The sequence below is a fragment of the Lichtheimia ornata genome (genome assembly GCF_029851405.1).
Source record: "Lichtheimia ornata isolate CBS 291.66 chromosome Unknown scaffold00001, whole genome shotgun sequence".
Classification (NCBI taxonomy): domain Eukaryota; kingdom Fungi; phylum Mucoromycota; class Mucoromycetes; order Mucorales; family Lichtheimiaceae; genus Lichtheimia; species Lichtheimia ornata.
Window position 1 is genome coordinate 635,800 of NW_026695321.1, and position 15,744 is coordinate 651,543.

The 15,744-nt window shown below is 43.7% G+C and overlaps 8 protein-coding genes across 8 annotated transcripts; 4 read left to right on the top strand and 4 right to left on the bottom strand.

Moving 5' to 3' along the window:
* Positions 1-1,060: 1,060 nt before the first annotated feature.
* On the bottom strand, positions 1,061-2,447 carry O0I10_000232 (uncharacterized protein; the record flags this gene model as incomplete). The annotated part of the gene is made up of 6 exons (XM_058480346.1): positions 1,061-1,656; positions 1,731-1,834; positions 1,893-1,970; positions 2,029-2,114; positions 2,188-2,251; positions 2,332-2,447. 6 exons carry the CDS (start codon positions 2,445-2,447, stop codon positions 1,061-1,063), a joined length of 1,044 nt encoding a protein of 347 aa, XP_058348869.1.
* A 1,126-nt stretch (positions 2,448-3,573) lies between these two features.
* Positions 3,574-4,371, bottom strand: O0I10_000233 (uncharacterized protein; the record flags this gene model as incomplete). Its single annotated transcript, XM_058480347.1, has 1 exon — positions 3,574-4,371. One exon carries the CDS (start codon positions 4,369-4,371, stop codon positions 3,574-3,576), a length of 798 nt encoding a protein of 265 aa, XP_058348870.1.
* Positions 4,372-4,684: 313 nt separating this feature from the next.
* O0I10_000234 (uncharacterized protein) lies at positions 4,685-5,851 on the top strand (the record flags this gene model as incomplete). The annotated part of the gene is made up of 3 exons (XM_058480348.1): positions 4,685-4,784; positions 4,851-4,933; positions 5,276-5,851. The coding sequence occupies 3 exons, from the start codon at positions 4,685-4,687 to the stop codon at positions 5,849-5,851; spliced, it is 759 nt and encodes a 252-aa protein (XP_058348871.1).
* Positions 5,852-5,883: 32 nt separating this feature from the next.
* Positions 5,884-6,991, top strand: O0I10_000235 (uncharacterized protein; the record flags this gene model as incomplete). The annotated part of the gene is made up of 5 exons (XM_058480349.1): positions 5,884-5,925; positions 6,013-6,207; positions 6,270-6,461; positions 6,551-6,703; positions 6,767-6,991. 5 exons carry the CDS (start codon positions 5,884-5,886, stop codon positions 6,989-6,991), a joined length of 807 nt encoding a protein of 268 aa, XP_058348872.1.
* Positions 6,992-7,118: 127 nt separating this feature from the next.
* Positions 7,119-8,220, top strand: O0I10_000236 (uncharacterized protein; the record flags this gene model as incomplete). Its single annotated transcript, XM_058480350.1, has 4 exons — positions 7,119-7,179; positions 7,309-7,418; positions 7,485-7,614; positions 7,691-8,220. The coding sequence occupies 4 exons, from the start codon at positions 7,119-7,121 to the stop codon at positions 8,218-8,220; spliced, it is 831 nt and encodes a 276-aa protein (XP_058348873.1).
* Positions 8,221-8,333: 113 nt separating this feature from the next.
* Positions 8,334-9,122, bottom strand: O0I10_000237 (uncharacterized protein; the record flags this gene model as incomplete). The annotated part of the gene is made up of 1 exon (XM_058480351.1): positions 8,334-9,122. One exon carries the CDS (start codon positions 9,120-9,122, stop codon positions 8,334-8,336), a length of 789 nt encoding a protein of 262 aa, XP_058348874.1.
* A 124-nt stretch (positions 9,123-9,246) lies between these two features.
* Positions 9,247-11,899, bottom strand: O0I10_000238 (uncharacterized protein; the record flags this gene model as incomplete). The annotated part of the gene is made up of 6 exons (XM_058480352.1): positions 9,247-9,576; positions 9,649-10,127; positions 10,191-10,583; positions 10,636-11,147; positions 11,215-11,663; positions 11,723-11,899. 6 exons carry the CDS (start codon positions 11,897-11,899, stop codon positions 9,247-9,249), a joined length of 2,340 nt encoding a protein of 779 aa, XP_058348875.1.
* A 1,392-nt stretch (positions 11,900-13,291) lies between these two features.
* On the top strand, positions 13,292-15,112 carry O0I10_000239 (uncharacterized protein; the record flags this gene model as incomplete). The annotated part of the gene is made up of 4 exons (XM_058480353.1): positions 13,292-13,689; positions 13,750-13,983; positions 14,054-14,407; positions 14,488-15,112. The coding sequence occupies 4 exons, from the start codon at positions 13,292-13,294 to the stop codon at positions 15,110-15,112; spliced, it is 1,611 nt and encodes a 536-aa protein (XP_058348876.1).
* Between the last annotated feature and the right edge of the window lie 632 nt (positions 15,113-15,744).

A 15,744-nucleotide genomic window follows, 5' to 3' on the forward strand; every position in this document is an offset into this window, starting at 1 on the left:
CACGATGATGCTCTATATATACTATCATCGCCATCATCATTGGGGGGGGGGAAGCATGTAAGCTACGGTAGGGAGCATAATAAGGCTCATTTAGTGGGAGAGACATAATCGTGACCATTTGCTGCAGCCGTGCGGTGTGCTCCCATCCATCATAACTTTCTCAAAAGCGCGCTGCCTTTTCCATTTCCCTCTTCTTTCTATACAAAACACATCCTTCTATTCCTCCTCCTCCTCACTTTGCTTTTACTTTTACCATGGCCAAGACTATCAGTACCACCAAGAAATCTACCACCACTGGCGCCAATGGTTCGTATTATCAAACTCTACCTTTTTGAAATAGAAAGATGTATATTGATTGATGGCTATCATACATAGGCAAAAAGCTCAATGCATACAATCTTTACATGAAGGTAAAAGACAAATGATGCAAGACCTTGCTCTTCTGGCAATGACTCACTGGCTTTTGCTATTTGTAGCATGAACTGCCCAAATTCAAAGCTGATAATCCGAGCATGGACCATAAGGCTGTAAGGTTTCTTTGATCGTTTTCCCCTTCTATTATCAATGCACTGATTACAACGTTACATCTTCCTCCTGATCAAAGGCTTTCAAACAAGTGGTACGTATGTCCCTTTACATCCCCGTTATTATGCACATCACATCTTACTCATCATCCCATTATTAGGCCAAGAACTGGGCTACTGCTCCGGAGAACCCAAAGAACAACAAGGCTTGATCCATCCAAATGACCTGAACTTATTCCTCTCACCCACACCCCACAATGTTCTCATATCATATGTATTCATCCACGCTTGATACACATATTGCTCAAAGACCCTGTCTGGTTCATTAAAGAACAAAGTATAGCTTTTCCTATTCTTCTGATGCGCAATCTAATCGGTTTAATAGCTCTTGTTGAATATCAAATTGTGTATAGTAGGAGCGGGGTTCATTGTGTGCGTATGTATGTATGTGGGTTTATGCGAAAATGTTGTAAACGGCAATATGATGTTGGTTGGGATTAGCGATGAAAGGAGGTGTGAGAGAAGGGAAGGACATTCTATGCTGAGGAGGTGTTCTTGATGACGTTTTCGGGTCGGGAATCATGATCAAAGTGGTGGATGATAGCTTCATAACAAAAGAACATGATGGCTGCATTAGGAACCACTCGCATCAAATGGGCTGTCATTCCACCATAAAGAGCAGCAAATCCTTCCTCCTTGACAATAAGACGTAATGATTGCACCAAGCCATGATATTTACGCACGCCATTTTCACTTGGTTGTCGTAGTCGTGTACGAATGACCTCGTGGGGGTATGTGATACATGCTGCTACCAATTTCGCTGCTGCTGCTGCACCAATGTTGCCGATCCATCCTTCCAAATCTTTGCCGCCTATCCTGAAGCGTCCTTCCCTGTGCTGATTCACTGCCCATCGACGCTTCAAATGCTCATAAGTCACCCATTGAATAGTGCCTTCTGCTACACCAAGATAGGATGCACTCATGCCCTTGTATAATCCACGTATGCCTTCTTCTTTCAATATATGGAGCGTGCAATCAAGACTGTTGTGGTATCTTCGTGGGCCATTGCCCTGCAATTGCAAACGCGTCTTGACTACCCAAATTGGATTGGTAACTGTAGAAGTGACAATGCCTATGCAAAGTAATAATGATAATGGGTCAATCGATCATTTTCCATCACACACAATAATAGGTTGTATAGCTTACCTGCTGTGGCTGCCGATACTAGATGCACTGCAGGTGTCTCTTTGCCATGGTTGAGCTCTGTGTATATCTTTTTGCCATTGCCATATGTGTAAAAGTTGATGGATCTAATAAAGTACAAGTCTCAGCATACAATGAATCATGATACCAAGCTATACAACTCACCTTGCTGGAATAACACCCACAAGATTAGGACCAAGACCCTTAAAGTAACCTCGAATGCCTTCCACTTGTTTGATGCGCCTAAGAGTTCATCCATTCAGTGTCTCATATCCAATTTTATCCAATGATGATCACTTACACCAACAATCTTCCAGTTTCCATAAAGTGTCCCAATAAATAATGCTTGCGAGGTGCATGGATGATAGCTTGTTGATAGAAAGTCGACTATCAAAGAGAAGCATGCATGATATCAGCTTATCCATGCCACACACATACACACACCTCAACTTTTTTTTACCTGAAGTCTTGTCTTGACGACGTCCAATGGCGAAGTACATACAGCACCTACTAGACCACCCACTCTACAAGATCAAGGTAATGTGTTACAATGACAGGAACGCAGTGTGTGTGTGGGTGTATGCGATTTGAAAGCGATCCTTACCCTCCTGCAACGAAATGGACATACGATCGAGAGGTCTTGGAAGGCTTCTGGGTGTTTGCTTGCTTTTGAGCGGTTGGCAACTCAAGTTGTGGAGACACTTTGGAAAGGGAGCTCATTATCGTTGACTTTCCAGAAGAAGGAAACAAAAAAATATGCGCAGAAGAACCAATGTTGCCTTTCTTCCCTCTCCACCCCCCGCTTTTCCGATCAAACGCAGCTAGAAATGGACAAATGGTGGCTTTTTAGGTGACACAACAACAGCATTCCTGCTGCTGTCAAACAAAGAAACATCATCACAATGAACCTTCCTATCTCCCACCTCCCCTACTATACAAGATGTGAAAAAAACATTGGAGCAGATAATGACATCCATCCATAAAAATAAACATTGCTATTTTTACTTTGCTCTTTTTAAAAGCGTTCGCTTCTATCAAAGTCCTTGTCACAAAAAGAGTGGGGAACATTGGCGGAATGATGCGGAAACAATCGGCCCGGATGATCCGTGTTTTGATGCATCACCCCGTTAATGAGCGACATCATGCAACCTTCTCAATAGATCCCATCCTACATTTCATTGATGTTGGTAGCATACCCTACGTTGGATATTGCTCCTACCTTTAACTACCTATCCATAAGCCTTCTTTGCGATAATCATGAAAGGTCATTGCTATACTTGTTGGTTGGGAAATCAGCGATCTTCTTTATGCGTGTAACACTTCTTGCATAACACATTTATGCCACCAAGCGATGCTTGCTTCCCTTGGCAATGCTTTTGACTAGGGGTCTTTGGATCACAATTCCTTTTATCGTCCATTACCAGCTGGTCATCGCTACTTGTCATACAATAACGTGTATTGGATCATCATCATATCCTTCATGCCCATCATCAAGTGATGAGTAGCATCGTGTGAGTGCTATCATGAGCAAGCGCTTCTCTACTTTGAAAAGAACTTGTTGAGCCAGGCCTCCAATTTGGCACAAGCAAGTGAGCCACCCCAATGCCTATTGATGATGATGGCGTCAAATCCGATACAGATGAATCGGCGATTTTGGATCGTTAGAGACGCATAGGTACGGAAGGGTAACCCTGCCAACCCTTTCATGGTTTATTTGTTGTATTGACGAGAGAGTGGGAGGTTCGCATTTTGGGTGGCTGGAATGCGTTGTAGTATGTCAACATTGGAAGCAGCAGCAGCAGCAATAGCTGGTTATATACATTGTCAATGACGTTTAATCTTTTTTTTAATAATGAACAGTGCCATCAGGTAAAGGTGCACTGAGTCTCCAACCCACGGAGGCAGGTTTAAGTACCAAAGCGATAATCAAGACAACAAGCACAGTGGCAATAAAAAGGAAGAAAGCATTACGACACCGTCGTCGCCATTGCAAGTCAACTGCTTGACCCTCGGGACTCTGGTGTTGCGGAGGCACATGCATTGCCCCAATAATCCATAATGGTGGGAATAAAAAGCCAAATGCAAAGTACAAAAACGAATGACGATAAGGAGGACGTTTTCGTCGTTGCTGCTGTTGATTGTGCTCTTCATGGTCTTGTTGCTCTTTCATATCTTGATTTGTCTCCTTTTCAAAATGGTCTTCATCATCTTCATCATTATCATCATCACTTGATCCATCTGATGTTTCTTGTAAAAGGCCATGATCGATCTTCTCACGAAGCCGATCTTTCCAACCTTGTTTATGTGGGGTAGAGGGTCGTTGTTCGGTGATGTGTCCTTGTTCTCGTATTGTCCGCAACAAATTCATGCGATCGGTCCAAAGCTGGTCAGGTGGTCGTTGATGGGGTGATGGGGCTGATACAGATGATGGAAGCTGTTGCGATGAAGATGAAGCCATCATGTTTTGTTGACTTTTGCTATAAGCAATAATGTCAATGGATGGTAAAGCAGGTGTGCCAGTAGAAGGTGTAGGAGGTGCTGATGCAGGCATATCCCTCCGTCGACCAGGTCGTTTATGACGAGGACTATCCATCGAGTATTGTGGATCAAACATGGCTTCCCAATCATCGGTATATGGTCGCATGTTGCTGCTGCTGTGGGGTTTGACTTGTAAATGAACAAAAGGAAAAAAGAGAAATTATTATAGGATGGCCCACATATCGAATGGTTGTTTACTACCTGTTTGCCCGGAGAATTTACACACACACACTCATCCATCCATCGTCATTATCCCCTGGTTTGTTGACTCGTCGTTCGTCGTTGATTGCAAGAAAGGAATAAAGGTGGTGGATGCTTCATTGTCCTTGGCTTTATGGAAAGGGAAATGTGTAAACATAGCCACTCCTTTAAATACACCCATGATGTCAAGATGGCGATATCAACATCATCTTTACCACATGGCCGAACACAAGGACAAGTTTTACAAATACGATGAGGCTCTCAAACTCAAGCATCCAAAAGAAGACGCCATTGCAAAGACGCACAACGCACGACCAAGTAAGAAGGTTACACTAGCACAGGCCAACGATGATTAAGATTATTCACTACTACTCTATAAAACAGCATCCATGAACTTTGTCTTTGATAGTGTAGAGGATGCGGGTGGATTTGCCAAGGAAGTGACCCAGGAAAAAGGTGGCGATAATGTATTCAAGGCTGAGGAATCATTTACCAATCCAAGAAGCGGGGAAAACTTACCCAAAGATTATAGTGAATCATGCATCATACTTTAGCGTGTCGCCTGCCCTTTTTGAATAACGATCAAAACATTGTCATTTGCACACACACACTTTTTTTACTTTGCCACACTTTTTCCCATTCTTTTTTCCTCCCATCTCTCATCTTGTATTATAAAACTATAATGGACAATGAAACACGGCGTCGTCGTTGTTCAATGGGTGAAGAAGTAAATTTGCATTACACCCCTTGATGATCATTGTTGTCTTCTAAACTCCTTTTATTGTTACATCAACAACATCTATATGTAGTCCCCACCACCACCCTATACATCGCCTGTACGATATAGCAGGAAAAGACGATGGTCATTCACAGCATTCTTGAGACGTATTCGACCCCGACGACGTAGTAATGGAATGACGAGTAGCAACCACCACCACCAACCTTATATCCATACGATCCTTGCATCAGGGCCCACCGGAGATGTACTTGATCAGGCACAGCAACAAGATGTACTTAATAAGATCTTTTCCCATCCACCTATGCCGAGTGGTACGCCTGTGACGGATGCTGAAGCCGCACGGATTGCATCTCTTGAGTACATTTGGGTGTTTCGTCGCCAATCCGAGCACGAGGTGCCTGTATGGACCACTTTTGATGCGATGAATCAGGTGGTGCTGAGTGATAATCGCTATAGCGACAAGGGTGTTGAAATATTTGATTCACATATACGTCAAGGTCAACTTCCAGTGTTGGTGGTTCCTCATCGTCAGGCTGCTTATTGTCCTATAGACGTGGCTGGCAGTGATATCGCATCTCTGGAAATCGCTTGCTTACCCAATTCCAATAATCTACAGTTTGTCTATCGAAAACCGCCCCGACAATAAAGCAGGCTCTCTCACTCTCTTCTTTTTCCAATATGATCTTGTTGGCCTTTGATATTCGTGGTGCGTTCAAGGAGGTTAGCCCTATAATAAAAGCGTGGTGGTGGTGGTGGTGGTGGTGGTGTGTGAGTGCGTGTTCTTTTGCTGAAGCCTTCAATGTCCAGTTTGACCAAGCATTGGCCATGCTACCTGATGCAGAATCCAGGGCAGCGGTGATGCGGTACAAGTTTGACAACGATCGACAATTGGCACTTGCGAGTCAGCTGTTACGACGCTATGTGTTTGTGAAATACTATGGGTTCGAGTGGGATACGATTCGATTTGGGAGTATGACCAAGGGTGGTAAGCCTGTACTACTGGTAAATGTTGTTTTTTCATTGGTGTACAAGCTATGATCATGAACCTCCTTTTTATTTGACAGCATCCACACGAGTCATCATCATCACCATCAGCAGACACGTCTTATGATTTTAACATCTCCCATCATGGACATTGGGTCATCCTTGCCGCCACTGATCAACCTGGCCATTGCGTAGGAGTGGATGTGGTGACCATGGATACGCTACCATCCTCCTCCTCTGTGACCGAGCTTATCGAATGCTTTCAACCACAGGCAAGTGATGGATGATAAATGACAATGGGATCCCCAAAGGACAATGACGACTCATATAGATAGATGCGGGGGTTCTATATTATATGCAGCTATCACCACAAGAACAACACATGCTCCGACATCATCCGCATCCTCTTGAAGCATTCTATGGTATCTGGGCACTGAAGGAAAGTTACACCAAAGCCATTGGAGTAGGTTTATATCATGAATTAAATCAACTCAACTTTTACAACTCAAAGGAGGTGAGTGAAAAAGATGATAGGTTGGTATAAAGATCACCCAAAACTAATTTAAGGATGATAAAGGGGTTGATACAAATGTCCAACACTGGTAAAGAACAACCAAATCTGGGTTTTCACATGGGATGGTTGGATGAAAAGACATTGGCAGCCGTGTGTTATGATGATGACAAGTCTACTCTATGCAAGGACCTTGACGATCCTCCATTACAAATCGGTGATGTCTTTCGAGGAAGGATAGATAGACACTTTAGGATAGTGACGCTGCATGATTGCATGAGTGTGAAATAAAAAAAAAAGTTGCTTCTTTCAATAACATCACGTGCGGGGTATCTTTCCAGACACTCTTTGCTTTCTTCCTTTCTTCTTTTCTTACTGCTTGCTTCAACCATTCTTTCCTCAAGTACAAAAATCTCCCATGGGATGTTGTGTCTCTCGAGCTGCTGATGACGATAATCCGCATAGGGCAGCTGCAGGAGGTAATTGTCAGCCATGACTCTTTCCTCTCTCTCTCTCTTTCTCTCTTTCTCTACTACTCTCTCTTGTTGTTTTCTTTTCGCTTTATTCACTCGCTCTCTCTCTCCCACTCGCTCTCTTTTTTCTTTTAGGCAAGCCCTTTAAACGATCCAGTCTTACATGGACAGCTGATACACCTATTACTCGGTCCCAACTCGAGAAACAGCGAGAAACGTTTTGGGAAACAGCACCCACTTTTGAGGTAATAGATACACACACGCGATAATGATCATTCAAATGGAAGCTTTGACACTCATGTATGGAATAGGGACGACCGGAAATATGGCAAGCAATTCAAGCAGCGGTTGATACGTCCGATCTTGCGATGGCCCAATCGATTCTTGATGCAGCCAATGTAATTATTCCTACTGGGAATCCATCGGAAGGATGCTATGATGGTAAGCAAGGAAGGAAGGAAGGAAACAAGGAAGGGGGGGTTGTCAATATGAGCATGCGTTAATATGCCATATTCAGAATTGGGTAATCGATACGTAATTCCAATGTACTGCCTTGTGGATCCAACCAATTTGATGAATGATAACGACGCTACAACAGGATCAGCAGCAGCAGCAGCCTTATCGCCACCTTCTCCACCCACTGCTGGATCAGCTTCCGTTGCACCTATCGATACGCCAAAAGCATCTGTAAAAGAAAAGGCGTCCAATATTTCACTCGCAGGATCCGAAGTGAGCTTGATTCCCATCACTGTACGTCTCTCTACTGCTCAAGATATCAAGGTGGATATTAGTCGTCATGATGAAACGGTCGCTTCTTTACGAACCCGCATCTTTATGCAAGCTGGAAACAACATTACACCACAAACACATACTATTCGTCTTATCTACTTGGGTCGAGTATTACCGGATGATGATAGAATCATATGTGAGACGACAACAACAACAGGAGCAGCAGCATCCCCTTCATCAGCAGAATCTCACAAGACATCAAAAACTGTGGTCATTGCTCAAGGTGCCGTCATTCAAGCTCTCGTCTCCAAAATATGATCCTTACAATACATACCCTTCTCCCCCCTCAAATAGTAGTCGTAGACCGCCGTCCCCCAATCTCATCAGTATTTCCTCATTCTTTTTTATCCAAAAATTACAACAATCAAGTTTTATTGCTGTAAAGCTGTTGTAGTAGCCAAATTAGCAAATAATTCTACATTATGATGCAAGATTTGTTCATCCACTGAGAGTCGTTCAAAGGGTCTTCGCCATGGTTGGTGATGATGATGCTGATGTTGATGTCGTTTACGATGATGGTGATGATGATGATGATGATTTGACCATACCAATAACTCCTTTTCTAGATTATCCAACACCATACGATAGCTCTTTAAGTGTCGATAAAGCCATGGATTGGCAGGTGAACGCCATACCCAAATAGAAGCTGAATTCAATGCCGCAAATGCTTCCATATCCCGCTTGCATTGGTCATACGAGAACAAAGGAATCTTTTTATGACGCACAGACACCACCCATCCTTCTTTTTGAACGCCTTGGTTTGAATTCATGTTGCTGCTGCTAACATGTTGCCATCGACCTTGTTTAGGAGGCCGTACTTCTACCGCCACAAAGATACACACATCGTCGGTGGATGTCTTTTGTTGACTCGTAAGCTTGAGATCCAGCATCGTCCAATCTTTATCATGTTGTACTGCTATGGATACCGATTCTCGTTGGCCGACAGTCTTTCCAAGCATTCGCCAAAGCCGTAGTCGGTGAAAAGCTGCGTTGCTAAGCAAGTAGTCTCGGCAATGAGGATGCACAGCTAGCAATTCCGGGATCCAGCAATGTCGTCGCAAGACATGGTCAAGCAATCGTTCGGATTGGTTCAACTCGGTGGCTACACACTCATCAAGGACCTTGTAGATAACATCCCATACAAGAAGAGGCTGTGACATTTTATAGATATAAAAGAAAAGAACGAAGGAATAGAATTATGCAAAAAGAACACAAGAGAAATATACTTTGATCACATGTGGAGATGGGGTGTGTGAGAAAAAAAGGGATGAGAGAATAGAGTTTTTACTGTAATTGTTCAATGGCTAGCAAATAATGACTCTTAAGATCCGAGAGTTCTTTGTACTTTTGTTGCATGCTGCGTTCACGCTCAACCAATCGATCCACTTCAGATTGGGCTTGATCCACACGTGCAGGAATAGCGGCCTTTTCGGACATTTGAAGAGTGACAAAGCTGTTATACTCAATGCGCACGGCCTCCAATTCATCAGCTGCTTCCAGGATCTGCTGTGTCAACTTTTCAGATCGATTCATGTAACCACCAAGTCGCACTTCAAGCTTCTTTTCAAGTTTGCCGGCTTGTGTAGCATCACGAATCATGGCTCGACGATTACCCTGAATAATTCACACACACACTCAATCAGATACCAATGGTCTTTTGTTCCATCCTTCCTCTCTCTCTCTTACCTCGATGGTCTTTGCCATGCCTTGGGCTTTATCCTCTTCACTCTCAAATTCTGATGCAGGTACGAATCGATTGTGCTTGACAGAGAATAGCATGTTGCCGTGTGTTGATTCCCAAATATCACCAAATGCATTGCTATCGGAGACAAGGTGCCACACTGCTGATTTGATATCCGTATCTTCGGGAATGTCATGTATCCTTCGAATCTCTTCATCCAATTCTTTTCGTGCATCATCCAAAGTCGCTCGATCGAACTCTTCCTCAAGTCCATCCAAATCGCCTAGGCTCACAGCACCTGGTGCTACTTTGCTGCCAACCACAGGATACTTGATTGTGTCGTGTTTCAATAAACGCATGTACTCTTCTTGAAGCAATTGTTCAATCTCATCACTTGTATCCGATTTGACGCTGGCTGGTACGACAACAGGTCGTGGCAACCCCATTTGTACTGCAAGTGATCGACGTGCAAGGCGTTCTTGTTCTATAAAACAACCATGAGTATCATCATAAAGCTTTTACATCCATATTCTCTCTCTCTGCTTACCTTGTTGTTCAGCTTGTTCCTTTTCACGCCTATCAATCTCGCTTTGATCTTCAATCTTGGTGTCCACCTCTTCTTTCTTTTCAGTGTCATCCATCTCTGGTAAGCGAATCTCGTATTCATTTCTTGGGACAGGTAAGCCAGCCAATCCTTGTCGCAGACTTCGCTTTGCTTCAACAGCCGAAATATCTGATCGTGGTGTTGATAAACCGGATGTGTCGGTGCGTGGAGTGAGAAGTGGGTTGGGTGTCTGAATCTCAGCAACTCGAGGTGTGGCGCCTTCAAATCCAGTACCGCCTTCAGAAATGTGTAAAGGTGTGTTCTCTTCACCAAGCAATGGCGTTTGTGTTGAAGTAAGAGCTCGTAGATTTCTCGCCTCATTCATAAGAGAATCAGCTAAAGAGATGGTATTAGATGTCATGAAGCATAGTAAGGTTTTTCAACATACCATTGGTAGGGGCACGTGGTGTACGAGTAGGCAATGTTCGTGGGGTTGAGCTGAAATCTTCGACTAATCCACTCGTGGTGCCTTGCTCCTCATCCTGAACAAGCAACTTTGCATTCTCACTTGTCGTACCCGCTTTGACAATCGTCTCAAGTTCAGATTCGCCGATCTGTGGTGCTGGCAATACAAGCTTTCGTCGCTTAAAGATCTGCTCTTGCTCTTGAGCTTTGATAAGCTTGGCATCTTTGGCTGGCACGAAACGACCTTGGTTGCCTTCAGGTTGTTGCTCCTTGTTGCCTGATTGCTTCGCCTTACGCTTCTTCTCACGTTGCTTTTCCTCTTCAATATCAGCTCGACGACGATTCAACTTTGACAAGTGCACATTCGTCAATTTGCCAGGATCCACAGGACGATTCTTTTCTTCGGTCGTATCATAGAAACCAAGTGGCACAGGCTTCTCAAAAGGAATGTCGGCATTGTAGTCCATGTCATGCTTCTTCTTTTTCATGCGTAAGCTAAAGAAAGAGAAAGATGTTAATATACCTATCGTATACATACCACCATGTGATAATAGATACATACTGAATACCAGCTGCTTTGAGTTCACGACGTTTTTGCAATGATGCCAATCGACGCGCTTCTTCCAATTGTCGTTCTCTTGCCTTTCGCTTGGCCTTTTTACCCTGAGTATTGGCAAGACGAGCACGTGCCTCTGATAACATTTCCTTTTCATCTTCATCCATATCGACAGGATCAGGTCGTGCAGGCTTTGTCTCGGGCTCGGGATCCACTTCACCAGGTCGTAAACGCCGAACATCATCAGCACTTGGACCATGCTCAGGCCCCTGTGTACCCGTCAACCCAAGATCGGCACCCGCTTCTCTCGCCTCGGCCTCATCGAGCAATCGCTGATAACGTTCCAGACATTGTGCAGGTGTACGGCCAACAATGGGTGCAATGGTACGCCACTGTGTTGGCATCAACTTTGCAAGATGGAGTAGCTTCTCGTCTTCTTCTTTGGACCATTCAGTCTATTATCATTGTATCAGTGTTGTTCGTAGAGTTGTATCCAATAAACACGCATGCGAACCTTTTTGATGCTGGGATCGAGCCATTCGTACCATCTGGCTTTGCATTGCTTTGGTGTTTTGCGTACGAGCAATGACGAGATACGAGCCCATTGATTCTTGCCGTATTTGCTGACAGCTGCTTTGAGGATCTCGTCTTCAGTATTCTTCCAAATGCCACCCTTGATCAGCACTTTCATGGTTGCAGGAAATAAGGGAAAAAGTGTGAGAGAGAAAGAGCCAAGTATGTGTTCTCCGTTGACAAGCAACCAGCTGAATGTTTTTGGTCGGCCGACAATTGCAGTGGGCGGTGGAATCTATCCCACCACAACACTCCAAATGAATAGCTTGGACACTACCCCCATCCACTTATGAATTGAATAAATAGCTTTATTACTTTGAATGTGAATTGGGATGTAGTTTATGGAGGAATAGCATGCGAACATCAACGTCTTGTTGTTAGGCCTACGTGTTATTCATCTATCTCAATTATAAATGCCTAAGACATGGAACTTGACGAGCTACCTAAAGAACCCACATTCAATGATATATATGCAATCGCTCTTTTTGGGAAAGGACGTGTCATTGGTTTGTTTATTGTCTCCAAGGTTACCTTTGGCTGCTTTGTTTTGCATCCTCATTAACGTGAGCACCCTTTGCTGCTTCTTCGTGAATGGCTCTGTGTGGATCGCAAAAGACGTAGATGGAAAGTGAAGATACCTTTTTGTTTATGCCTGCATGCCTTCATCATCCTTAGTATTCTTATGATGTAAATTGGGATGATCCATGTACATGTTGTGAGCTTTGTGCACTTACATACAACAACAACAACACATGACCAACGCACTTATTTACACATTCAATGCTTGGCATTGTAGTAGAGTACGTGTGCTCCATAATGGTAGAACGAAAATAGTTCATACAACAAAATGATCGGCCCCTGCTTCGTGCAACAGATATTGACGTGATTGATAAAATTGCGGTACTTACCACATTTTTGGGCAAGGCCATCATCATTACCATGCAGCCAATGCATGTCCTTGCATTGACCGTATTTGTGCCGGGGATATGGATGATGTTGGTGTATAATGCTACTCACACACTTTACCAAGCAATAGCTCTAATAAAGAGGGAAGCGTGGTGTCAGGTGGGCAATGCTAACCTTAAATTTTCCTCCTTACGCTTTCATTGCAGTATTTCTCCCGCCCACCATGTGGAGTATGTGCCGTATGTAGCAGTTGCGCGCTATTGCCATTTACATAAAAAAAGCGACACTTAATACCCCAGGTGGAAAAAGGAGACGCATGCAGGGTAGCATTTGAGCTGGTATGCTGTCCCTTCTTGTGAATGTGTATATAAACCACGGGTTGGCAGTAAGCAGAATTCAGTGTTGCTTCAACTTTTTTTTTCTTTTTCATTGCGTATGTTTATTTACGGTAAGTGGGCAATAGCGCTTACTGTTGTAATTACAAATCTCTCATATTGTATCCCACGTCGTAGCCGTTGCTTTCATCCCCTTTTTTGTGCTCTCTGTAATAGCACAGCAAACCAGCTACAGTGTCATCTCCCTGGTGAATGGTGACGCTGCTGGCATGGTTGTCGTTGTAGATGACAAGCCATATCCTATGCACATAGCATCATCATCCTCTCTTTTATTCTCGGGTTCAGCCCCACACCCTGAAAAAGGCTATCATTATGCCAAAGTCGACTCCACTGGAAACATCCTTGAAAATGAGCCATTTGATCGGAAGCCATTTGAAGGCGATGCTACACCCAACGAGCATTACAATAGAACCTGGAATACATGGAAGATCCCTCAACTGCTTCAAGTCTTGGATCCATTGCCAGCTATTCATCGCGTCGATAGCAAGCTTCATATTGACGGCGAGATCCCCACAATCCACATTACAGGCGATGACCAGGCCATTCAAAATATGCATAAGCATGATAAGGATGACATCCAAGTGAATACTACAATGACCTATATTAGGTAAGAATGCATACCAAAAATGAAGAGGTAGGAATACCTTGTACTAATTAGAAACATTAGCCTTCATGATGTCCAAACGTTTTCCGGTGTCGAATTTGAAATCTCTGGTCGTTTCTCACGTGAAGCTTCTAAGCTAGCATACAATCTTAAGCTTCCCAAAAAGACTTACCTTTATGGATACCGACGCCTCAAGCTACGATCATTGGCAACTGATCCCTCCTACATTCGTGAGGATTTGGGATACAAGATGTTGGCAGCTGCAGGAGTGCCTACCACTGATACCAGCTATGTCAGGTACAACCTACCACCTCATACCAGGTTTTGCATATGCAATCCAATCACTAATCCACACCCCTTTATTTAGAGTGTATCTAAACAATCAACCACTTGGCCTATTTGGATTTATCGAGAAATTTAAAAACCCTTGGTTGCGCAACGAATTTGCCGATGGTAATAAGGATTACCAACAAGGCACATTGTATCAAGGCAAATACACCAATCCCAAAGCAGAGCTTCTTGGTGGTCGTGTCTCCGACCTTAGCTACTACGGCGACAAGGAGGGCCCTTATGCCTTGGGCGAGTATAAAATAGCAGAAGATCCATCCGAAGGTGAACCCAACTACAAGGCTCTTATCGAGTTGACCAAGTTCCTTGACAAGGCACCATCTACAAAGGAAGCATGGGAGGCCCACTTTGATATGGAGAGCGTGTTAAGAGGGTAAGATCAAGTCAACAAGGGGGAGGAACAAAGTAATATTTCCAAAGTCAGTTTCTTATTTGGTATCCCTGATTCTTTAGAATGGCTCTTGAATTCTTGCTTGGTTTTGCTGATGGCTATTTGACTGTGGCTGATAACTATTATGTGTATCAGACATCTCCTAACAGCACCAAGTTCATCTTTATGCTATGGGACATTGATCTCAGCCTAGGATCCACATCACTCATCGAAATGTCCCAAATCGAAGCAGGTGACTGGCACAAGTTTACCAGTTCAGTGACAAAGCGACCCCTCATGAAATTCCTCCAAGTACCCGAATACGCAAATCGATTCGATCAATTAATACAAGAACTCAACGACAAGCTGATGACCCCCGATGTACTTGGCCAACGCATTGATGAAACGGCGGCAATGCTTAAAGAGGATGTTGAATGGGATAAATCATGCCCACGTGTTAGCAGCGTTGGCTTGCTCAATTACAATGATATGGCTGTGCTCGCTCATGCGTTTGGCTTTATGAAGACCGTCGATGTCAGCATGCACACCGTTCATGACTTTAACCAACGACAACGCCATGATGATGTTGATTTCATGAATGCTGTCAATGGACCTACAGGCTACAAGCACTCTTTGGTTGGTCTCAAGGAATTCATCAAGGTCAAGCATCAAAACGTCGCTGATCACTATGACAACGAGCAAAAGTAGAATTTTTCTCACTTTTACTTTTCTTCTTATATAACACCATCATCATCCTGCCATAATATCAGCATTTGCATACAGCATCATTAAACGTATATCGTAAAAGCATTCACTACTACTACATTCTACCTTGGTAGGGTCATTCTCTCTTCCTCATGATGTATAGAAAGACATCCATAGTTGTAACGTGGTTGATGTCCATGCATTGGCTAACGATGAAAATGTACGTTGTAAGACGACTGCTGGATCAGCAGCTAATCTTTTAAAATGCTCATCCAGGCAACTACCAGCTTGGCACTGACCATGTTGCTCAAATGGATGCTACATCGAGCATCACTTTATCAAGCAGCCTTTGTGATAGTGAAGATGGTTATGCATAAGTTGTTGGGTACACAAATGGAAGATTGGGTTACCTAGCAATAAACCAAAGATACATGACGCCCGTGAAGTCATGCGGCGAACCTTGGATCATCCATCAACAGCTCTTTTTGGCGATGGACCTTGAATTTGGTAGCTAAATGAAGTTGCCATGTTACGGCGAGACATCAACAATGTCAACGCTCTCAGGGGGAAAACGACGATTACTGCAGTTGAGTTTAATTGAGATTGCTGGCAATTCCGATGTCATGCATGGTGGA